Here is a 24,913-nt window from a genome sequence, read left to right as displayed (position 1 = left end):
GCAGAAGAAGAAAACAAGTGCGTGTACCACTCAGACCGCGTACATGTGTGTTATGGTTAGTGATATGTTTTAGTCTAGTCGGTAGAGCCCTAGAGGGCTATATATCGTCGATCGGCCGGTGAGTGAGCGTGAGCTGATGAGTGGAGTAAATTTAGTGTAGGAGTTCCTACTCCCAATTTGCAGGAACTGTGAATGAAAAGCAAAAGTGACTCATTTCGCATGCGTATCGGTGGATCTCGGGGGAAGAACGTGACAACAAAATAGTGAATTGTGGCAGTGCGTTTCGTATCGCAGCGTGACACTGCACTAGTGTAGGCCTACATGTGCTATTTGTGTTCTTCTATTTTGTGATGTTTGGTGAGTATCATTTCTGTTTAAAATGTAACGTTAGATAAAGCCCCATATTTCTTGCTGACCAGTGCCTGCCTGCACCTTTCTGAACTAACGTAGGTATCTACGTCAGTAAATCACAAGGGGTGGGCCCTAACTAAGTAGCGTTAGCCTAGTAAAACCTCACAATGAACTCGGATTCTAACGTTACATGTCTCTAATGTTACGACTACAGTACAGTAGTGGGGGATTTCGAATTCTTCTTCTTCTTCCATGACTAGTATTAATAGACCTTATGCATTGACGTCATCACTCGCTTGACAACCTCTCGCGACGCCATCTTAGAGGGCAAGCGAAGTCCTTGACATCGCAGAGGCATGCAGCTAGTTATGTGCTTTTCCCATGCGCGCTAGCGGCGATCACCTCACTCGCCGCCAGTCCCCTAGGCTAGTGGCAGGTTTTTTTTTACCATCAAACAAGTTTGACATGACATGACACATTATGCAGCAATATTTGGGTAATTTTCTCACATTGTGCAATCGAAATACTCACAGTAACTACAGAATTCCTAGGTTATATCGCAGAAATTTGTATCCATAGCGCAACATCGCCGTTCGCTGAATGTATGTCGCCATTTTGAATTTCATTAGCCAATCACATGTGAGGTACGTGTTTTAGTAAAAAACACGTAGAAATCTACCTCGCATGTGATTGGCTAACGGATTCGTAAGTTGATGAGCTGTTACGACCGCTGGTAGTTGCATCTTTTTTCATGAAAATTGTGCCAAAATGTTGGATATATCATTAACCTGGTGAGTGCAATGCATACATCAAATGTCGATTTTGCTATACAAGCTTGAATTTCCTGATCTAGGGCTGTAGATTACATGCAATAGAAAAGACAGTAAAAGAAACACCGATGTTGTGTGTAAATGCCCATTGCCTCGCGTGTAAAAGCACGCTCTAGCAACGCATCGCTTGCCCTCTGAGGGAGGGCGCCCTTCAGTTAGTAAGACCGTGTGACGTCATATGCATAAGGTCTATAGTAAATCCACTAACGTTAAATGTGTATCAGTGTAGCCGTAGGCCTACTATAGTACTAACATTTATAGTTTGGTGCTACTTGCTGCTAGTGCTAACGTTAAGTGCAGTAGTCATGGTAGTGGCAGTGCTTGACCAAAAGATCGGTCTGTGTCTGGTCGTTGGGGATATGCTCCGCAGAGACAGCGTCTGGCTTCACGGATCCCCGCCTATAGTATTGAGCGATAACGAAAAAAAAAAAAAAAAGACTCGGGACAGACGGGGGTGTTTCATCAATAATAGTAAGCGCTGACAACTTGTCAGCGCTGACTATTTCAGTAAAATCCTTGGTTTTGATTGGCTGAGCTGCTCTGGGGGGCATTTCATGAAGGAACTTGTCGGATAAAACATATTACAATTTGAGGCTTAAAATGTACTACCGGTAACCATTCTTTTGGCGATAATCATTGTCAATGAGGCCCTGAATACCGTGGTAACGTAGGTTTCAATCACTCTAAATCAATCCAATATGGATGTTAATGATATAATGATGAAAACTATGGCTTTTATTTCAATTATCATATCATTTACTTCAAAGTTACAGTGATTGTAGTCTAGCAAATTCATCATGTGACACTTCATTCCTTGTAAATAGAGGTAACGTAGGTTACGTAGTTATGTAAGAATATCTTATTACTGATTTACAGTATGGATTTTCTTATTTCTCTGTTAAGGGAATTTTATCATTACTCCTGAATAGGTTCCAAGAGTTTAAAATGGGAAAATCAAGAGCCAAGATTCAGGCCAATTACCAAAGAAGGAAAAAGGAAAAAATTGGAGAAGATGCCTTCCTTACTCTCTAAAAAAAATCGAGTGAAAATATTCACTCTTAATGGAGTGAATACAAAAAAGAGTGAATTTAGAGTGAAATTGGAGTTAATTTTGAGTGAAAAAAGTTCATTTTCGCTCATTTTGGAGTGACCTCAGGGATCACTCGAAGATTTAGGAGTGATCCCTGAGGTCGCTCTAAAAAGAGTGAAAATGAACATTTTCACTCTAAATTCACTCTTTTTTTTTTGTATTCACTCCATTAAGAGTGAATATTTTCACTCGATTTTTTTTATAGAGTAAATCCGAGAAACAACGTGTAAAAAAGTATAACGTTTTTGTGGAAAATCTTAAGAGTTGGGAAAAACAAGAGTGCAGAAAAAAATGTGAATGAAAGAGTTAAAAAGCACAGAGCCTTCGTCAAGAAAGTAAAAGAAAACTTAAACCGATCTTAGCAAAGGGTGATTGAAAGTGATAATTTCAACTTGATTGACATGGATTGACATGGAGATTTATTAACAAATTTAACAATTTGATAATGATGTATTCTTCCCGTATGCTTTACAGTGAGAGGTACTGGATGAAAGTGTTCTCTCCTACACTGGCTCTTACCCAGTACCTTTTATTGAAAGTTGCCTTTTGCAGAAAAATACCAGATTGTGAGTTTACAGTTGTCTTTTACAATGATGTAATATTTGTTGAAGACATTTTATATGTCCCCGAACTTTTCTTCTATCTAATGGAAAAAGAAGAATTGCAATTTGTTCTTCTGACATTTCCATGCCTTTTCTATGGCCTCTTTCCAAAAAAAAAAAAAAAGGGGAGGGGGCATCCAAATTATAAAAGGTGCGCCTTTTTGTGTTTATAATTGTTGTGTTTATAGACTAGTGTGTCATGCGTTAGTTATACTCTCAATCTAAAATCGTGAGAAAGCTGTCTATTGACGTGACCACTCTTGAATTGTTCATAATTCTGTATTTTGTTACTATTACCCAAACCATGCATTATTGTTGCTTAAAATGTACAGATATCTTGGCACATTATAAAATAATGTGCCAAGAAATCTGAACGTTTTAAGCATCAATAATACATGGTTTGTTCATTAATGAAACTCGTGAAAACCATGCATTATTAATCATAAAGCAGTGCTGGTGTTTGCATTTTGAACTTCATAGGCTGGCGGTGATTTATTTCACATTTTTTACACTTATGCCTGATACACCTTATTGATATAAACTTTATTATGCTGAACAGTCAAGTGCTGACCAGTTTGTGCACTTACACTGTGCAATGTTGTTAAGCGATGTATCATTCCTTTTTGATGCACTTTCCAATGCATCTCCACTTTCGAGTGATTAATTTTTCAATCTGGAAACGTTTGAAATATACTTTACAATTGTTTATAGTACACACTGATACATTTTTTAGGTTCTTGACAATGTCTTTTTTGACTCTTATGTAAATGCATTCCTTTGGTTTTAAACAGGGCACTTCAACAGGTAATTTTGCAGTGAAACTCATAATATTCAGACAAAATAAACTCTTGAAATTTAAATATTTTATTCCAATTTTCTATTTTAGACCAAATGTATATACTTTAAGGACGATGACATCAGACGACAATTAAATAAATCTGCTTCCAAAAGTACTGAAGGTCTTGCAACGTTGGTACTCTTGATATTCAGTAGAACTCTTAAAATTTATCTTCTTTTTTAGTGTTTAATATATCTATGTAACATACGTGACTCATATGCGTAACAAACATTACCAAGGTTTGAACAGTCACTTTTTCATATGTCATATGGTGACAGAGATTTTTTGAGAATATGTGTGGGACAAATCCATCTAAAAACATTTGGCAGTTATCTGCAAGTTCTACAAAATAGTGTATGTGTGTACGAATCAGAATAATATAGGGAACAATTTAACTTTACATAGTTAACAACCTCCATCATATCTATCAATATCATAATTCACAGTTACAGTAACTCATCAAATGAATGAAAAATATAGTAGACACATTGAAATAAGAATGGTCATATCTTCAAGACTATCCAACAATAGAAGGATAGTTGCATTGTCCATCCCTTAACAGAATAAATATGGTCAAAGAAAAATAAGCGCAGTAACGTAAGTTACAGTGGTGAAATTTTCATGTTCAGCTTCAAATTTCAGAAAATAGAAAGTTTGCAACATTTGTTGCTCATTTTTGTTTGAGTTGAAATTCAGTATCCTCTTGCAATTTTTCGTTGTCGGAATGGTTTTGAGAAAACTTTATTTTTTCAAAATTTCGAAACCTGAATTGTACATTTTTAATGGTTTTGGGCCTATAGGGGTACTCTTAGCCACTGTCCCTATGGAGAATTGGGTGAGGTACCTCTCCCTTCTTGATTGCATCTAATAAATTCACAGTGCTAGATCGGCATATTCAAACTTATGTAGTAAAATCAACATCTCATGAATACAATGCACTCACCAGCTGTTTGAAATATCCAAGATTTTGGTGAAATTTTCGTGGGAAAACATGTTGATGCAATACCAATCATAACAGTTCCGCAACATATTAATCCGTAATAGCCAATTACATGTGATTCAAGTGCAACAGGCATGGTCCCTTATGCCAGTTAGAGCGCAGCTCATGTAAGTACGTATTAAATGGCGACTTACAGCTAGCAAACGGCAATGTTGCGATATCACAGATATGGATACAAATTTCTACGATCGAACATAGTTACTGTGAGTATTTCTTCTCAAATGATACCTAGGGATGACGTGCCACTATGAAAAAAAAAATGTTCTGTTTGTGCACAAAAACACTACCATACCGGTAACCAAAAGGTACTACAATGTACGTAGTACATTGTACAGTGCAGGGACCCGAAATTATTTTCTTTCAGTCATGGACACTTCACCCAACCAACTACAGGACTACCATTGCTCCGCATCTGGGCCTGCAGCCCTCACCCCACTAAAAAGAGAAAAAAAAAAAAGTTCCCCTCTGCTCTTGCCTTCTTTACAACAATGTATGTATTTGAATAGAGTTTATATTTAAAATGTTGTACAATATTTCAAGGATTACACAGGGTCACTCTCTGCAGTGGATTTCCACAGTTATTGCATTTTTAATTGGCATGCCATTGCTTGTAAAGAATATTTTGCCATCACAATAACCATCATCAGTGTATGATGCTTTGTGTGAAAGTGGAATGTAATCATGGAATATTCTTTTCAGACTAGGCACATATTTGTGCAGTCAATATTGACATGAAATATCAATGGCTTTTTTTTTTTTTTAAAGCAAACATTCAAACACAATATGGACATTGATTAGGGTAAGGGGAGATGTGAATTATGGAACTGCAAATAGGAAATGAAATTAGATGTCGCAAACATGCATATGATCAACTGCAGACATTCATCGGGTGAATCAATGTTATTTGTCCATATGGTGTCTCATGGTATCAAACAGTTCAATTGATAACGATTCAGCATTTCTATCATACAGTGGAGATTCTACAACTTGATATCAAGTCGATTTTTTTTTCCTGCATTAAAAGACAATTCACATACAAAGTAGAGTTACCATTGGTATCAAAAGAGATGCACAAAACTGTGAACACATCTTGCTACTTTCTATAGTCTTGCGTACTTACATACAAGTGTATACATAGTATGTTGTGTGTTAATTGAAAAAAGGGGGGTAATGGCGTAGAGTAACGATTCATTATTAGCCTTCTCATCTAATTTTGGAGTCGCAAATACATTGTGATAGGTCAGGTAATTATTGTTACACTTACGGAGCAACACCTCCACACGTTCAAGTTGACCAGTTAAAGTAGCATTAATGGGAAAAAAAAGAATTAGAAAATTAGAAAAACTGACTGTAAAAAAAAAAAGACTGACTCGTTTTATTCTAAGTAGTTATAATTGGAACACTAGCTGCAGGCTCAGTTTGATGATTTTATGAAGGAATGCACAGAATTGTTTGATGTACCAACACAAGTCTGCTCTTAAGAGTTGATCATAGTACAACTGATAAGAATGGCCCATTACTGCTATCCACACAACTGATTACTGGAATTATGGCAAGGTCTAATGTGCAATGTATATAACTAACAACCATGACACACGTTCACAAGAAAAGGATGTTCCCATTTGTATTATAAAGGATACAGAGTATCGATGTTGGTGTTTGGGCATGGTTCACTGTGCTGTGTTTACAGTTGTGCTTTGTGTCAATATAATCAGCTACACTGACAAGACTCTTGTACCATTTTTTGAACTGCTTTGAGTTGTCAACAAATGATGTACTTTGGAGCAGGGCTTAATGATGGAGAAAAGATAAAGAAGGTTCACATTTACAACCATTGATTGGAGTGTTGTGCTACGATGTCATTCACTTAAAATTCTTTAGCAGTTATACAGTGTATTTAAATGCTGTTTCTTCTTTGTTGTGGTTGCAGACTCGTGTAGGAGCATTTCAAGGGATACTCACATGGCAATGCATTCCAGATAGCATCAAAGAAGCACACCCAACATGACTAATGCAGTGGTGAGGTACCTGCGGGCAGTGACTGTGGAGCCGGTCCTGTTTCTCTTCATGCTGGGCTTCTTCATCCAGGGGCCCATACTTCAGCTGCTCATCATTCAGAAGGTGTGCCGGCTCACCTATGAAGACAGCGAGTGCAGCAACAAGACAGCGTTCCGCCAGATCGAGAACGACGTGGAGCGGGAGTCGACCCGATGGATCCTCTACTTCAACCTCTGCGCCAACCTGCCGGGAGCCATCATGGCCACCATCTTCGGTCCGCTCAGCGACAAGTTCGGCCGCAAGGTCATCATGGCGCTGCCCTCGGCCGGTGCGTGCGTGGCGGCCGTGAACTTCATCCTGAACTCCTTCTACATCGACTGGCCCGTGGAGACCTTGCTGCTCAGCGCATTTGCCATGGGGATAACTGGCAACCTGGGAACCTTCTTCGTGTCTGTCGTCAGCTACATCACGGACATTACTGACCCCTCGTCACGCATGAAGCGCCTGGGGCTCCTGGAGGCTATGGTCTACATCGGAGGGACGGTGGGACTTGTGGCAGGGGGCTGGATCCAGGAGTCTGTGGGCTTTGCCGCCGTCTTCATTCTGTATTTAATCCTTCATGTGACAATCCTCGTGTACGTGTTTACATACCTTAAGGAATCCCTGCCAGTGGAGGACAGGGTGGCGCTAAACCAGAACGGCTCCGTGGACGGGGCAGAGGAACAAAGGACTAACGTAGCCAAGCAGTGCTGCGGTTACGTGGTGGACAGCTTCAAGCGGGCGATGTCCGTACTGTTCTTGAAACGGAAAGGATCAAGGAGGAAACATCTCATTCTGAATGCCATGATTTCAATAACAGGAGTGATTGCGCAAGCAGGTTAGTATGTAGTCAAGACTTGTACTTCTGTGTAAAATTTGTCTTCTTTTGCTGTGAGCATGGTCATGAAAATAAACCTAACAACTCATATTACATTTTGTTGTTATTTTGGATTTCCTTTGATATACTGTACATAAACATTGGCAGTTGAAGTAAGTTTATGGACCAAACTCAACATTAACACATCTTCAGTGTAGAGCTGGTGCACAGCCAGATTAGATGCATACAAATGTACAATATACAAAGATTAAGTTTCAGTGAGGCCCAGCAGAATTTGAAATCTATACATGGTACAATTGTATTATACTGTGATTGAGTGTTCAAATGTGATCTATGACTGAAGTGACCCATAACAAACCATGTACATGAAGGGTTTGTTTGCAAAAACCGATAAGTCCATTTTTGAAGATTTTGAAGTACGATCTCTGTCATAAAGTACAAAATAATACCTTTTAAAGACACCCAGTCGCGAGGATACATGGACATATTTCAGCCGCGGGCGGCAGCACGTAAACTCGCTTTCGAAGTTGCTACGAAGCGAAATGTGTGTGTGTGCGCAAGACATCCCTAAAGCAATGTATCGCGCTATAGTATCTCGTTTGCTCGCTTGATTGATCTGAGCGCGGGGAGTACGTTTTGTGTAATGTGAATTGAATGTATGGTATACTGTATGTACTGTGTGATGCAATGTTCGCATGAGCTATACTCAGTAGTAGCTAGCTGCCTATACTTCATACGACTACAGTGTACGCCTTCTCTTCATCGCACCGTCGATCGTCGTCACTCGTTAACTACACTGTAATCGTCAGATCAGATTATATATAGGTAGGGTGGCCATCATGGACGATGACACATCGTCATGGGTAGCGGATATTACCGCCGAGTTGTCCATTCTGAACGCGGACGATTGGGTCGGAGACCCTGTGTCTTGTATGGTAGCCCTACTACATATCGACCACCCTTATTGAAACCGACCGCGTATAATTCGCGCACCGAACACTTAGTACGCACTTCTCTGCGCGCAAAGCACATAAAAATGGATTGGCTTTGAATGTAGATGAGGATGGTGTGGGAAAACGCAATAATTCATTGTTCATTAATGGTTTTAATCAAGGACAAAATTTCGAATGAATATTTTCACCGAATCGTAATGACAGCGCAATGTAATGTCTATGGAAGTTTCTAAACGGCTTCTAAAAAGCTTCGTACAACACGGTGTTCAATACAACTCGATTTGCGTGCATTGTCAATGCAAAAACAGCGGTCGATCCTAATAACGCGATTTACCGCGGGGAGCTGAAACGAGGCCACGCAAGTTCGTCGCCGATATTTTTGCACTGAAACTTCGAATCGAAAACGGAACAACGGCATTTGATAGAGCTGGATTTTCTCAATCACGTAGGTCAAGTTTTTTTACGTGAATTTCAGTGTTAAATATTCTTATCAAGCAGATAAACATTAGGCGGTCGATTAGTAGTAGGTCCAACCATACTTGCCCTGGCGTGTGTAAATTCAGGACGGGGAAGCGACTGTGCCCGTGCAGGGCCAACGGCCACAGTTGCACTGCACAGTGTAACTGTGGCCGTGGTAGAAGGGGGCCATGCACCAACCGACATACCTTCAAGTCGAAGTAGGGCCTAAACTAGAATCTATTATTGTTAGATCTATCATCTTTGAACCTATAGTTTCCCTGTTTAAACGTTAGAGTTCTACCAGATCTATTGGGTTAGACTACATGTATGATGGAGCTTGCGATAGATCTATTCATTTTTTTAAAATTTATTTGCAAATCCTAAATCATATTCTTGGGGAATTTGCATGACATGATTGATATGAAAAACTTCTCATTTAATGGGACTAATGACATTAAACTGACCCAGCAAATGTCATTTCAATTACGGCATTATCATAATTTGACATAAATGAGAACTTAGAGAAGTTTTTCGCGGAATTATACATAGAAAAATAGGCCTACTTGTCGATCAAACGCAAATGCCCTAAAGTTACTGATACTAGATTAGAAAAAGTCATTCCACTTCAATCATTGATTCATGTGTACACTTCTACTTACACATCATCTGGATCTGGATTCCTTGAAGTTGTTGACTTGGCCAGCTGGGGTTGCTTGATTGGCGTAAGCCGTGGCAACACAATTCCACCGTGCATGTCGTAACACGAATTTGCACATTCTAAATAAAAATTCCTGCAAAACTGTTCATGCATCTCCAGCAAGTGGAAAGCAAATTTTTCATCGGCACGCTGACGCTGAAGCCTCCCCCTCTGGTCTCTTACTTGTCCTCCAGCTAAGAACACGTCCCTCTGCGTTCTCCACTCGTCGATAGCGTCAAACAAGTAGATACGTTGCCTCGAGTTGGACGGCTGTTTGATCTCCATTGTGAGGTTTCATTACTAAACCAAAGCCAAGGCTAAGCCGAAACAGTACAGCACTTCTTATTGCAAACAGTACACGCATACCACACACAATATTGATATTGACATACCGGTACCGACGACTTTCTATCAACTTTGTTATGTTACGATCCGGCCCAATGTACTGTAAGCTGTACGTATGTATAACACATGCAGCTGACGCAGCAGACAATATTGCACGATGAGATCATAACAACCTGCCATATGGCCATATGCATTGCAACTTGCTATACATGAAGCTTAGAGTTTTAATACTTCTTCATCAAAGCATATTTATAAATACCAAATATTAAACAACGTAATATATGAATAATTTATGATATTGTTATATAATATTTTCAGACATTTTGAAATATTATTGCTTAGATTGCTGAAATTGGCACCATAGTGCATATAAACAGAGACTGGAGCTAGATACGTACGTACGTACACCCGACAGCTCTCACTACTTGTGTCGCGGACCGGGAGAGATTTTCATACGCATGGCTGTTGTGCGGTTTTGTGCATGCACCCATTCGGCCCCATTCGGTAGGTATTCGGGCGTCCATGTTGAAATTACAGTGGACAGCTCGCACGGCGCTCTTGCCCCATCTGGTTTTCGCTGGTGCGCTGCGTAGCGTCGTGTTCGGCATTCGGTACGTACGGGGGTACAATAACGGGAGGAGCAGCTTGTCGTGCTTTTCTACTGAGCTGCGAATCGCCTGCGACGACCGGCTGCCTTTAAATAATATATTGGTCACTACATATAAAGGTATATTTTTGAAGTTATGGTCAAAAGAAGCAAAAATTTTCTTATTATTCTCTTTATTTTTCTTGACCTTTAATCGCAAATATCTCCATTTAGCAAATATGGACTTATCGGTTTTTGCAAACAAACTCTTCACATGTACATTGTATGTACACATTGTACTTACGGGAAGGTCCCTACTATATGCATGACCCAATATTTGATGACTTGCATGCACAAAGGGATGATATGGAACTTGTAGAATTTTTTTGTGACAGTGGTGGTAAAATGGGTACAGCTGTACATACTATGTTATGCGGCCGTACAAAGCTTGTGTACTTAACTGTATGAACAGGAAGCATGCTACAGTGTGTAACAAGTATGAAAAGGCAAGTGACGTACAGTACTATTCCTTCATGTGAGGGCTTGCAGCCAATTAACAACCATGACCCACATTCCCACATGATCTCATATTCAGCTATGCATGGGGCAATGAAGAATTCTTAATACGCCATCATGCTACACTCGTGCGACGAAACCGTAACCTCGGCTACAATGGCAACGTGGTTGTAATTTACGAAGCATGCCTCAAATGTGGACAGGCCATGAAATATTCAGTGTGCTCGTAGTTATTTTGCTGCATGATTGATACCGGTGACCTATGCGATATGTCCCGGTGATGGCATGAACTCCTGCAGGCCCAGGCTCATTCACATTTGATAACAGTCAACTTTTTTGATAATAGCCATCTCTTGAGTATGTATTTTCATGATAATGCTAACGACATCTGCTCGTGCCAAGCAGAAAAGAATTGATGGCAAATGTTATTTTCGATGTTTCGGGCATTTTATTTCACTTGAGTGGGTGAACCTTCTATACCACTGGTCAAAATGACTATCAAAGGGATGATACAGTTTTTGTTTAGATGGGGCTACAGGTTTCCAACTTTTGTGTGTGTATTTGTGAGTGAGATGCCTCTTTACAGTGTACGCATGAAAGAACATGTAATTCTTAGAGGAATTCACAGTTTACTTGATGAAAATTGGTCTGGAAATAACTGAGATATCAACAACAACAACAAATCGACCCTATAGAATGCGACAGGCCATGACTTCTACTAGGATCTCTTTGTTTTACCTTGTTTTTTGATATCTCAGTCATTTCAAAACCCATTTTTATCAAATGAACATTCAATTCCCATTAGAATTGTATGCTCTCTAACGTTTCATGAAGTGGTTTCTAAATATCTCACAAAACATGATTCCTCACCTCAACCAATACTACGCCATCCCTTTTATGTCTGTCTCCTGTATGTGCGGCGATGCAATAGCATTATTCATTTACATGTAACAGAAATTCATTGCACAAAACAGCCTTGCCTTATTAGTAAGTACTGTTGAAGTGGTGTCACTTTAGGCAACAATGACTTGTTCATCAAAAGATTGAAGAGACAGCTCTAGGGGGAAAAAAAAGTATGTATAGTGTGTTGAGTCAGAGAAAGAAAGATATTCAGAGTGTTTGTTCGTTTTTACTTTTGTTTTGTACCAGGAAGCACTTGTCTTGTTTGGATTCAGTTTCTATCAAAGTACAATCTGTGTGATGTCCGTGAAAGGACATATGAGAAATCTACGTGCATTCATGCAGTTACAGTTTCAGTTTGCACTTTACTAATGTGAAAGCTCCAATTTGATTTTGGATTGTTAGCTCACCTAAGCTGAAGGCTCAAGTGAGCTATTGCGCTCGCCCTTCGTCGGGCGTGCGTCGTCAGTCGTGCATAAACTTTTTAGCTCACCTGAGCCAAAGGCTCAAGTGAGCTATTGCGATCGCCCTTCGTCCGGCGTGCGTCGTGCGTCGTGCGTAAACTTTTTACATTTTCATCTTCTTCTTGAAAACCCCAAGACCGATTTTCATCAAACTTGGCAGGTAGCATCCCTAGGGGGTTAGGAACTCAATTTGTTAAAATGGGCACCATGCCCCACCCAGGGGGCCCCCAGGGGGGCCCAAACCCCCCAAAATTAAGGAATCTGTAAAAATCTTCTTCTCTAGAACCAGAAGTGATAGAGCTAAGTTAATACTATGAGTTAGTACATTGATGACTGTAGTTTCAAGTTTGTTCATGGGGGAATCAGGGGTGCCCCCCTTGGGACCCAGGGGAGGGGGTGGGGAGGGGTCCTAATGGGGCCTAAATTGTACATTTTCATCTTTTTCTTGAGAACCCCTTGACCCATTTTCACCAAACTTGGCAGGTAGCATCCCTAGGGGGTTAGAAACTCAATTTGTTAAAATGGGCACCATGCCCCACCCAGGGGGCCCTCAGGGGGGCCCAAACCCCCCAAAATTAAGGAATCTTTAAAAATCTTCTCTAGAATCAGAAGTGATAGAGCTAAGTTAATACTATGAGTTAGTACATTGATGACTGTAGTTTCAAGTTTGTTCATGGCAGAATCAGGGGTGCACCCCTTGGGACCCAGGGGAGGGGGGTGGGGAGGGGTCCTAATGGGGCCTAAATTGTACATTTTCATCTTCTTCTTGAGAACCCCTTGACCCATTTTCACCAAACTTGGCAGGTAGCATCCCTAGGGGATTAGGATCTCAATTTGTTAAAATGGGCACCATGCCCCACCCAGGGGGCCCTCAGGGGGGCCCAAACCCCCCAAAATGAAGGAATCTTTAAAAATCTTCTCTAGAGTCAGAAGTTATAGAGCTAAGATAATACTATGAGTGAGTACATTAATGACTGTAGTTTCTAAGTTTGTTCATAGCAGATCCAGGAGTGCCCCTCTTGGGGGCGGGGTGGGGGGGGGGGGATGGGAAGGTCCAAATGGGGGCCTGAATTGTACATTTTCATCTTCTTCCTGAAAACCTCATGATGGATTTTCGTCAAACTTGGCAGGTAGCATCCCTAGGGGGTCAGGATCTCAATTTATCAAAATGGGCACCATGCCACACCCAGAGGGCCCCAGGGGGCCCCAATCCCCCCAAATTAAGGAATCTTAAAAAATTTGGGCCCTTATTGTACATTCTCATCTTCTACTTGAGAATGCCTGGTCAAATTTTAGTAGAGCTGTGAATAATTTAGATTAGTGACTGCGTGAAAGGTGAACTTGCGATACTCAGGTGAGCGCTAGACCCGCGGGTCTCTTGTTACATTTTCATCTTCTTCTTGAGAACCCCATGACCAACTTTCACCAAACTTGGCAGGTAGCATACCTAGGGGGATAGGATCTCAATTTGTTCAAATGGGCACCATGACCCACCTAGGGAGCCCCAGGGGGCCCCAAACCCCCTAAAATTAAGGAATCTTTAAAAATCTTCTTCTCTAGAACCAGAAGTAAAATTAGGGCTTAGTTGATACTATGAGTTAGTACATTGATGACTGTAGTTTCAAGTTTGTTCATGGGGGAATCAGGGGTGCCCCCCTTGGCATCCAGGGGAGGGGGGATTGGAGGAGTCCTAATGGAGCCTATATTGTACATTTTCATCTTCACTTTGAGATCCCCATGTCTAATTTTCACCAAACATGGTAGGTAGCATCCCTAGGGGGATAGGATCTCAATTTGTTCAAATGGGCACCATGGCCCATCTGGGGGCCCCAGGGGCCCAAACCCCCTAAAATTAAGGAATCTTTATTGATCTTCTCTAGAACCAGAAGTGACAGGGCGTAGATAATACTATGAGTTAGTACATTGATGACTGTAGTTTCAAGTTTGTTCATGGGATTGGCGGAGTCAGGGGTGCCCCCCCCCCCCCCTTGGGGACCCAGGAGAGGGGATGGGGATGGGTGCTAATGGGACCTGAATTGTACATGTTCATCTTCTTTTTGAAAACCTCATGATGAATTTTGACCAAACTTAGCAGGTAGCATCCCTAGGGGGAAAGAATCTCAATTCATTCAAATGGGCACTATGACCCTCTTGGGGGCCCCTAGGGGGCCCACCCCCCCCCCCCCCCCCCCCACACACACACATTAAGGAATATTTAAAATCTTCTACTCTAGAACCAGAAATGATAAAGCAAAGTTAATACCATGAGGTTGTACATTGATGACTTTAGTTCCAAGTTTGTTCATTGCAGATCCAGGGCTGCCCCCCCCCCCCACCCTGGAGTTGAGGAGGGGGGATCCATATATGCAGACCTAAGTTTCCAATGTTCTCAGGTATGAGTATGCAAGAAAGCATGGAAGGTGAAATTGCGATACTCAGGTGAGCGCGTGACCCCCGGGTCTCTTGTTGTAGTTGTTGTTGTTTTAATCTATTGTACCGGTAGATAAAAGTTCCTTTAAGGAGAAACTGGTGGAATCTTTTTCAGTAACATTAATATTTCCTCATCTTGGTCACCTTGAAAAAATATATATACAAAGTGAAAATGTAAAACTTTCTGGATAACAAGTGCTCTGAAGGTTCATACTAACGGTGAACAAAATGCTCTGTTGCAATAGTCCAAGTCCTTCTGTTGATTTTTTTTTTTTTTTCTGATAATTCTTTTTGGTCTTGTATTTGTTTTGTTTTATTTTTCTAAGTGGGGGGAGGGGGGCGGAGGGGCCATTGACGTTCTACATGTACTTACACACATTTTACATACATTTTTATTCATGATAGTAAAAATTGAGTTGTTCTTTTCTTTTTCAGGGGGGGGGGGGGAGGTATATCCACAGATAATTGTACTACAAAACTGTATGTTTGATTGTATGAATGTTGTAAACAGAATTCCTAAGTGAGTACCAGATACAGTGGCCATGAATTTTCAAAGGGATTTTGCAGAGATTGTTCATTTGCAATGTAATGAACTACATGTATAGTAACAGTGAATGAGAGAGTGCTGTTATGTTCCTTTTAATTGCCATACTACAACTAACTGTAGGTACTAAGTTTGACAGTATCACTTCCTGGAAGTACAAGAAACTCATGCAATTTGCTGGCATAGCATTATTGATATACTGTAGTACAGCAGAGTATATTGCATTGTGTGTCTGAAACTGAAATTTATTCCTTTTTACAGTGTATCTGTGAAATGATTTCAAACATAATCTGTGGCTGTGAAGCAATAGAATAAGAGGGATACTCTAAAGGGATCGTATAATTTTGGTTGAGACCTAATTTCAGGTTTCTAACATTTTTTTTTTGGTGAGATAATGAGAAACCTCTTATGAAATATGAAAGAGCATGTAATTTTATGAGGAATTCGATGCTTATTTGATGAAAATTTTGAAATGGCTGAGATATCCAGAAAAGAGCGATTCGGATAAAGTTTGGGACCCACACTTTATTACGATCGCTTTGTTTTACTTTCTTTGTGGACGTTTCATTCATTCCAAACCTGATTTTCATCAAATAAACTTTGAATTCCTCTTAAAATGGTATGTTCTGTACTATATCATAAGTGTTTTCTTGGTATCTCGCAAAAAGTTAAAAACCTAATTCTCATCTCCACCAATACTGTACCTTCCCTTTGATGTGCATGAATTCTGATGTTCATTGAAAAGAGACACATAAGCTCCTTCTCAGCACTGAGTGCACATGCTTCATTTATCTTCTGTAAAGCTTGTCATTGGTCATTACGTCAGTCTCGCAGACAAGCTTTAGTATGCAAACTGGGAGTTTTGATGTCTGTAAAAAAATTAGAATATTATACCATTGTGACAATTGAGCACTACCATAAGATACTTCAGGAAACTACATAGATAATTTATTTATTCTTGTTGTTGTATAATGCATGGCATGGAAGAGACATGTAGCAGTTAATATGGGACTTACATTGTACCTGCACATACAGTATGAATAGCCCTAGTACAAATTTGGCTATGTAATGCAAATGATAGATTTAATCATGCAAATGACTGTTTAACATAAATCAGATTAATGTGCAGTACATAACATCCCAATCAATGAAACATGAAAAATAATAGGATGTTTGTTGTTTTTTATTTTTCTTTTGAAATACTTGCTCATGGTCTTGTTCATGTTCAGGTACTGTATACACAGAATATTTCACAAGGTTTTTATTTTCCTGAATTTCACGAGTCGGGTGCTATTTGTGGAATTAAAGACACGCGAAAATATTGACTGATCCCGATGTGAATGTGACGTACGTGTGTTCTCTCCGTTCAGTACGTACAGGACTTCATGATCGCGAATTTAACCACTTGCGAAATCGTCCGGAATTCCCAATTCACGAAAATTTAGACTCGCTAAATATATGCCGTATACAGTATTCGGTTGTTGTATTGGGTCTATGTGGCCACTGGGTTACCATAAAATCTTGTGTATTCGGCACACTCATGTTATACGGCATACCTTGACTTTTGGCATTGGGAAGAAGGGGGAAAAAAAATAACAAAAATTGTGAATGCATATACTGGTATTGACAGATACTGATGTCTTTGCTACATGTGTTTGTTAAAGGTGACATGGATCTGACCATCCTCTACACCAAGCATTCCCCCCTCAGTTGGCCCCCGTCCACAACGGGCATCTACCTCGCCCTCCGGACCATCATGAAGGGCGTGGCGCTGGTCATCGTCATGCCCATCATCGCCAAACTGACCAACCATAGCACCCCGGACAGGGACATGGTGTGGGCAGAGCTGGGGCTGATATCCACCATAGCTGGCTATGTGACCATGGCCGTGGCAAAGTCCACAGGGCTAATGATGTCTGGTAAGTGTAGACTAGTGCCTGTTTGGGCATTTATTTGTTTTACATATTTACACTCAGTGTGGCCAGATGGAGCAGTGGTCACATATTTTCAAGACCTGTCATTTTCATTTATGATGGTAAAGTGCACTCCCGTTACAACAAAAACAGTTATAACAAAATTCCAGTTACAACAAAGTAAAAATTCAGGCCACAACATTATCCACTCTATGTATTTTTATTGTTTATTTGTTCGGTTTTAACGAAATTTCAATATACTGAAAGAAAACTGCTGGTCCCAAGGACTTCATTATAACGGGAGTCCACTGTAGTTGGCATAGTGTGTTGGCTCTTGATCCACCGTGGAATTTAAGAACGTGGATGGGGTTCTGATACTTGATGTCTTTATACAGCGCAGTGCAAATGGAAACAAAATGAATTCTCATGAAGATCTTGATATGCCTTTTACATTTAAAATATCTTCCTGCAACAGGATGCACAGTTAACTTTTTTTCATTGCAGTACACATATTTATGACAGTATGATCGTGCCGCTGTAACTTATAACATTGACATACATGTACACCATGCTGAGTCCTTATGCCTGAATCACCAGCATAATCACCATCACCCTCTATGTTCATTCTTACATCCTTGTAGTGTCTGTTATCGGTTGCCTCTTTGGACTGACGAGGGCAGTGCAGGGCTCTATAGCAACCAGACTTGTGGAATCCACAGAATTTGGTGAGTCTTAGGTTGTCAATACATGTGTGTTGTTTTTGTTTGTTTGTTTGTTTGTTTGTTTTTTTTTTAGCAGGAATGTTCACTAGGTTTGACATAGGACGTGTAATGTGGAGCACCCATGGCAGATGATGATGATGATGATTATAAAGATGATGATGATTTGTTCGTATGATAGTGATGATGTTGATGATATGGTGATGATAATGAAGATGATGGTGTTGGTGATATGATTTGACATAATTATGATATTATATGATGAAGATAATGATGATGTTGATGAGGAAGGGGGTGAGAATGAATATGATTTTGATTTACTTGATAATGAAACAAGTCGTGATGATTGGTCAATTTTTGATAATGGTGGTGATGATAATGATTGAATTTACTCAAGACAGGATCCTGTGCTGAAAATGATTTCAGATTTGCCATTGTGTCCTTATAAGAATGGTCTATCCAAGTAACCTTATACCTCACTTAGTTGTTTGAGGCAAAGTATGCCGTGTTTTTTGAACAACTTTCCTCTCAAATTTCACATTTTTTAAGGGTCCTGTTGGAACTCTGGCATGAAAATGTTGTGCAATACTAGTATCTGAGGATATTTGGGGGTTAAAATATAAGAAGAGGAATTTGAGACAAAAATATCTGCAATAGATTTAAACAGAATTTGTTCACTCATATTGTGCACAGCACACACACAGTATTTTTTTAGTGTATTTCACAAGTGGTTGAATTTGCAATCAAGATCCACAGCAAGGGAATGTGAAATGATAGTTATTATCCTTTTTGAAAAGAAAACTAGCAATTTCCAACTCTGGAGAAGACAAACATTGCATTTCTGCCATGGGTGGCAATATTCCTTTTTGAGCTGCTGCTATTGTGAATCAGTTGACTCACAAAATTAATGTATTGAAAAACACCCCAAAATATCTGGTGTTACCATGTATGGTGTACATACAGTATCTTGATCAAATAGTGGTACATGTATTTAAGGACAAGGGAGGGGGGAGGATATTGGTTTTTCAGGGGATTCATTCTTATATTAGCCTCTTGTGAAGTTTGCTGGTATATGCGCAGTTGTTGGTGACCTTTTGACGAGACATAATGCTAAGTGCTTTTTGCTAAAATGTGCCCTCATTTGAATATGTGTTGAGTGCATGCCCATCTATTCAGTTCTGGATCTGCTGGTTTGTCTTCCTGTCAGTATGTAGCCTAAAGTCCCTCTCACTGTATTATTTCCAAGGGAAGCGAGCAGAGGGTGGTCATGCCAGACAAAGTCAAGCCACCAGCGAGAGGCAAGCCCCAATAAAGAGGGCATTGGTGACACATGTCTGAATTTTTCTATAAGCCCTTAAGTACTGAATTTTGCTACCGGTGTTTGGTAACAATAAGCACAGCCGGTTAGCAGAGCTCTGTTCAAAGAAGCTGATGAATATGCAAATTTTATGTTTTACACTGATGCCAACTGGCAAATGTAGCAATTCCACTGGTTGAAATTTCAACTTGGATATTAAGGAGGAGCAGTGTGCTGAGTAAACTTTCTCCCCAGTTCATGAATGCCCTATGGTAATAATCACATCTGTATACCTCTAAAAGATCTTCATCTTAATGTGCTTGAGCTTTTGTGTGCAGCTGTCACCGCAAATAATAGCATGAGGGCCTTGAAAAAAGGCTACTCAGTGCTGCTCTGTCTAGCGGTCCGGAGGTGATGTCATAAACCCACACAATTGTCTATGCAATACATTTTATGAAATGTACTGAACAAAATGGATGTCTTAACTGAGACTAAGTAGCTACACAAGGATGGGTATGTTAGACTTTGATGTAAATGTATGAGGTATCAGGAAAGATTCTTTTTCCATTGAAGTTTGCCATCATATGAAAACAGTAATCCTCAAAAGAAATAGAATATCCAGAGCAAATTGGTGGCATGCCAAACTTGGCTGTTTTTAAACAAGAAACGTTCCTTTCTCTTCATGACTTGTGATAACTTCTAAAAAAAAAAAAAAAAAAAAAAAAAAAAAAAAAAAATCCACCCCTGTTTGTGTATTAGCAATCTAAGATTCAATGTGAAATTAAAGACAAGACAAACATAATAATTCTTTATTTCATGTATGAACTTCTTATAATTTTTATCTTCTCAACTTGAACTCAAATAATATGTCGAAAGGAAAAAAAAAAAAGAAGAAGAATATTTGCAATGCTGTTAACTCATTTTGATATGACAGGTCTGATGGATGTGGAAACATCACTGATCTCAATAGGAACTATCTGGATATCTCATTAGCCAATCGCTTTGAAGCCACCTTGCAGCCATCTTTATCACAGACATCGCCCGTATATACACTTGTGTACAGAGCTCACGGCATCTGGGTTTTTGGGTGATAATTCTGCCGGAAATTGTGTGCATGTTGGCACAAGAGTGTGCATGGTAACATGGTAGTGCGGCGGCTTCAATCATTTGTACAGTGTGAATCTATATGCCAATGAGATATCCAGATACTCCCTGTAGAGATCAGTGAGAAACACCCGATGCATGTCTGAAAGTGTAGACTAATCAATCAAGGGATCATCTTGTTTGACTGCTAAATGTGCCATGTTCTTCTCATTGCCTCTGTTCCCCACATGTGCGTATGTGCAGGTGCCATGTTCGCCTGCTCTTCCCTGGTCGAAGCCTCGTGCCTCATGCTCGGCTCCATCTTCTTCAATAACCTGTACCGGGCCACCCTAGACTTCTGGCCAGGCTTTTCGTTCCTCGTCATGTCTCTGCTTGCAATAGTCAGCCTTATATTTGCAGTGTGAGTATGGTCATTCTGCATCAAAGACTTAAAAAAAAAAACACACACACACAAACAAACATGCAAAGCCAAATACCAGTTTATACTGTGTGATAACAGATAGTGTGAAGATTAAACTGTTTTAAAAGACTCATTATTACTAGTGCTATTTCATACTGAGGAGCTGGAAGAAAAGGTGACCATTACAATAGCAAGTGTAGCATTTCATGACATTTTTAAATTGTACTCACTGAATGCATGCATAGGAGAGCTGTCAACATTAAAACAACATTTTTTGTTGCCCTAATACACAAGCATTTTAAAATGAAATTCTGAAGTTTGGAGCTATTAATGTCCAAGATGTTCAGTACTCTCTAAATGATAAGTGTATGAGTGATCAAAAAGCCTGAGCCTAATCATGGTACCTTCATCATATATCCAGGAACTCTGTAAAAACTGATCTTACTACATAGGCCTCAGAGCTAGTGTCACCCTCCTTTGAAATCTCTCCGCATGTGGGTCATGCTTATGCACATTTATAAGCTCCAAGTGGTTCACAGTGCAAAGGCCTGAGCCTAAGCCATTTAGTAATGCAAATGGCATTACGTATCATGCTTCCATACACTTATTTAGTGTCATGCCCCTAACCATGATGCAAAGGAGGAGAAAAAAAGAAAGAAAAAAAGTAAGCACATTCAGTTTGGTTGCTCTCACAAGAAACTATGACAGCAATGAAGGGCTTAATTGGGGCTCGGCATATATGCACTCAGCTATAATTACACGTGTTATCTACTACAGGAGGGCAATTAATTAAGTTCAATCTAAAACTCCATGTAAAAGGGATCATGCAGTGTAACAGAGGTGTTTGTTTTCAGCTTTGTCCCGTATATGGGGGAATTAATTAGGTATAATCTAAAAGTGTGGAAGGGATCGTGCAGTGCAACAGAGGTGCTCGTTTGCAACTTTGTCCGGTCTGGGGGAATTAAATTACCATGGTAGATTCAATGTAAAACTCCATGGGGAGGGGATTGTGAAGTGAAATAGAGGTGCTTGTTGTAGAATGTCGGTATATGGTCAACAGCTCCAGATGGTCGGAGACAAATAGTAGCATTGTGCATCATCTGATTGCAAGAGTGGTTTCCTCTTATCAAGTTCTGCCAAATGTCCCTTTTTCAAAGCTCTTCCCCTTTTCTCCGTTTGTCTGTCTGTGTGTCAGTCTGTCAGTCAGCCTATCTGTCTGTCTCTTCCATCTCTCCTTCTCTCTCTCCCTCCCTCTGTGATCACATCACATTTGAGCAGTAGATTGCAAAATTGGGACATATTTTGCAGACTGGAAAGAAAAGGATTGGTTTTAGACAGCCACCTTTTCTGAAGAGGTTACCAGCCCTTCCTGACCTAGTACTGAGACTGAATACTGTATTATGAAGCTTTTCTTTGCACATTGTTTTATGGGCATCTCACTATAGCCATCTCAGTTCTGTTCTTCTGACTGCCGTTGTGTCAAAAATTTGAGTAATTCATTAAATGCATGAAAATTGCTAATTTCACATATTTTCAACTGAAGCATATTCCCTTGCACCCCGAGGGTAAAGGTCATAATCCCTCGAAAGACACTACTGATGTTTTGCTGATTATGGTACAATTCTAAATTGGAGGGGCAACCTCGGAATGCCACGTAAATTGGATGCAGTGGACTTATCAAAGTTTTAATGTGAACAGACTTCATTGCCTGATTTCAATCGAGGTCCCTGAGAGATATAGTGCTACTGCCACAAGGCATGTTATTGTCTTTTGGGTGGATATTGCTATTGCAGACCCCTGATAGCGCATTTCACGATGTTTACTCAACTTATGTTTCATTCTACTACCAACAGATATCTCCAGTATGACATGAAATCTGATTGGTCAGAAGAGTATCAAGAAAAGGGTGAGTCATAAAATAGTCTATACCAACTAACCATGTTTATATCAGGAATGGTGTATATGTGTGTAAGCATTATATGTATTTCGAATGAAATAGTCTTCATATTTGTAACTAATATAGGAAAGTAGAGACTTGTGGTGAGGAACAAATTTAAAGACTTTCCATGGAAATGGTTTGTGGCATAGACATTGTTTATTCCAACTGTTATCTTGGATAAGTATTGATAACAGTGATGAGAACATTCAATATGACTAAGCGTTGTAAATATGGTAACAATTCCTGTTTTGTGATGTACATTCCTCAGTCTCTTGATCCACAGAATAGGCCTAAAAAACTTATTATTCCAGCTGTAATGCAAATCCTAGTATTTTTGGTTAACTTGTCTGGATTTGCTAGTCTGATTTGAAGGTCTTTTTTTACTATTCAATACAGTGCTCATTGTCTTACAAACTCCACACATATTTTGAAAAGAATGTATGTACCGCAGCAATATGGAGCTTCATCCAATTGAATAGTTTTTGTATGTGTTTGTACATTTTTACATATTAAAGGGATCATATTGTTTTGGTTGAGACCTAATTTCAGATTTCTACATTTTTAGGTGAGATAATGAGAAACCTCTTATAAAATATGAAAGGGCACGTAATTCTATGAGGAATTCAACGTTTATTTGATGAAAATTGGTTTTGAAATGGCTGAGATATCCAAACCAGAGCGATTCTAAGAAGTGTGGGACCCACACTTTGTATGATCGCGTTGTTTTACTTTGTTTTTGGATGTTTCAGTAATGCCAAGCCCAATTTTCATCAAATAAACTTTTAATTCCTCTTAAAATGGTATGCTCTGTACTATTTCATAAGTGTTTTCTTGTTATCTCACAAAAAGTTAAAAGCCAAATTCTCATCTCCACCAATACTGTGCCATCCCTTTAAGCATGATACTTTTCTACATGCTTTACTCCAAATATATTTTGTTATGTGTACAGCTAAATGGCATGAATGTTGATATTTGGGCATTGTAGTTAATGTCGGTAGAAAATCAAAATATCAGAACAATAATCACTGTGCAGGATGAAAACTCATTCAATATTCATGTCCTTCATGTACGCAGATTTGAATAGATAAGTAACTTATTTTCTTGTACACTGCATGTATCAGGAGATGGTGTTCGAAAACTACTGAATGACAACGAGACGGAGGATGATGAAGAGGAAGTGGAGATCGTCAACTTCGAGACGGTGAGGCTCGTCAACGGGCTCACTGCTTCCGCGACGGGTGCTGGACAGGTGGAGACCAACGTGTGACCTGCCACGGCTTTCTGCCCTGATGAGATGCGGCAGCCTGCGTCAATGAATCGGGGTTAATTTCAGCAAGCTGTGGTATTTAGTATATTCCACAGAGGCTCTAATCGTAGCCACACTTCTCCATCCATTTTCTGTGAGTGAAGGTGTTTCTACAAGATTCCTCAGTGCAGTAGGTGACCTCTCACTACCGTGAATAACAGTCTCCGAAACTTTGCTAGGAGTAGTTGTCATGGAGCTTCACAACTCAAGTTTTGTGTCAGCAGTACATACAACTGGACTGTATGGAAGACCAGCTGGTGCAGTTGAATGTGGCCTGTCCAGCCATCTTGTCAGATGGAAATAAAAAATAAAAAAAAAACAAGTGGTAAGCTCTGAATGCCACACAAGTCTGTCTTTAAGTGGTCTAACAGTTCCCTACATTCATGTGCCAAATCGCTCTGTTTGGCTGAAATTTGTCCTGTTTGTGGAAGCATGAACAATCAACAGGTGAATTTCAGGTGTATGATCTCAACAAATTGAGTCAAAGTGTTGAGCCACACATTGAATGGTAATCCTGTAAGATTAAGTATAGGAAACATGTGAACTCTGCTGTTGTGAATAATAATTAAACTTCTGATGAGAATTAATCTGGGCCTTGTTTCACTAATTATGGGAACTAATATCGAGCCAAACAATGAAGCTGAAGTTGAGACAGAATCAGATCAGATCAAGTTGGGAAGGCACAAGATATTGTTCCCAAGTGCTTAGTGAAGCAGTTCCTAACTTCTGAGGACTTGATTAACCCCAAATTGTCC

General features: G+C 39.9%; 1 protein-coding gene across 1 annotated transcript; it reads left to right on the top strand.

Moving 5' to 3' along the window:
- The first annotated feature begins 131 nt into the window (after positions 1 to 131).
- LOC140230711 (proton-coupled folate transporter-like) lies at positions 132 to 24,165 on the top strand. The gene is made up of 7 exons (XM_072310854.1): positions 132 to 357; positions 6,642 to 7,586; positions 17,145 to 17,399; positions 18,035 to 18,118; positions 20,757 to 20,913; positions 22,767 to 22,819; positions 23,974 to 24,165. Exons 2-7 carry the CDS (start codon positions 6,716 to 6,718, stop codon positions 24,117 to 24,119), a joined length of 1,566 nt encoding a protein of 521 aa, XP_072166955.1. The 5' UTR covers positions 132 to 357; positions 6,642 to 6,715; the 3' UTR covers positions 24,120 to 24,165.
- The last annotated feature ends 748 nt before the right edge of the window (positions 24,166 to 24,913 follow it).

This window comes from Diadema setosum, chromosome 1 (assembly GCF_964275005.1).
Source record: "Diadema setosum chromosome 1, eeDiaSeto1, whole genome shotgun sequence".
Classification (NCBI taxonomy): Eukaryota; Metazoa; Echinodermata; class Echinoidea; order Diadematoida; family Diadematidae; genus Diadema; species Diadema setosum.
Note: the sequence above shows the minus strand (reverse complement) of the source record. Positions and strands in the feature narration are given on the sequence as shown.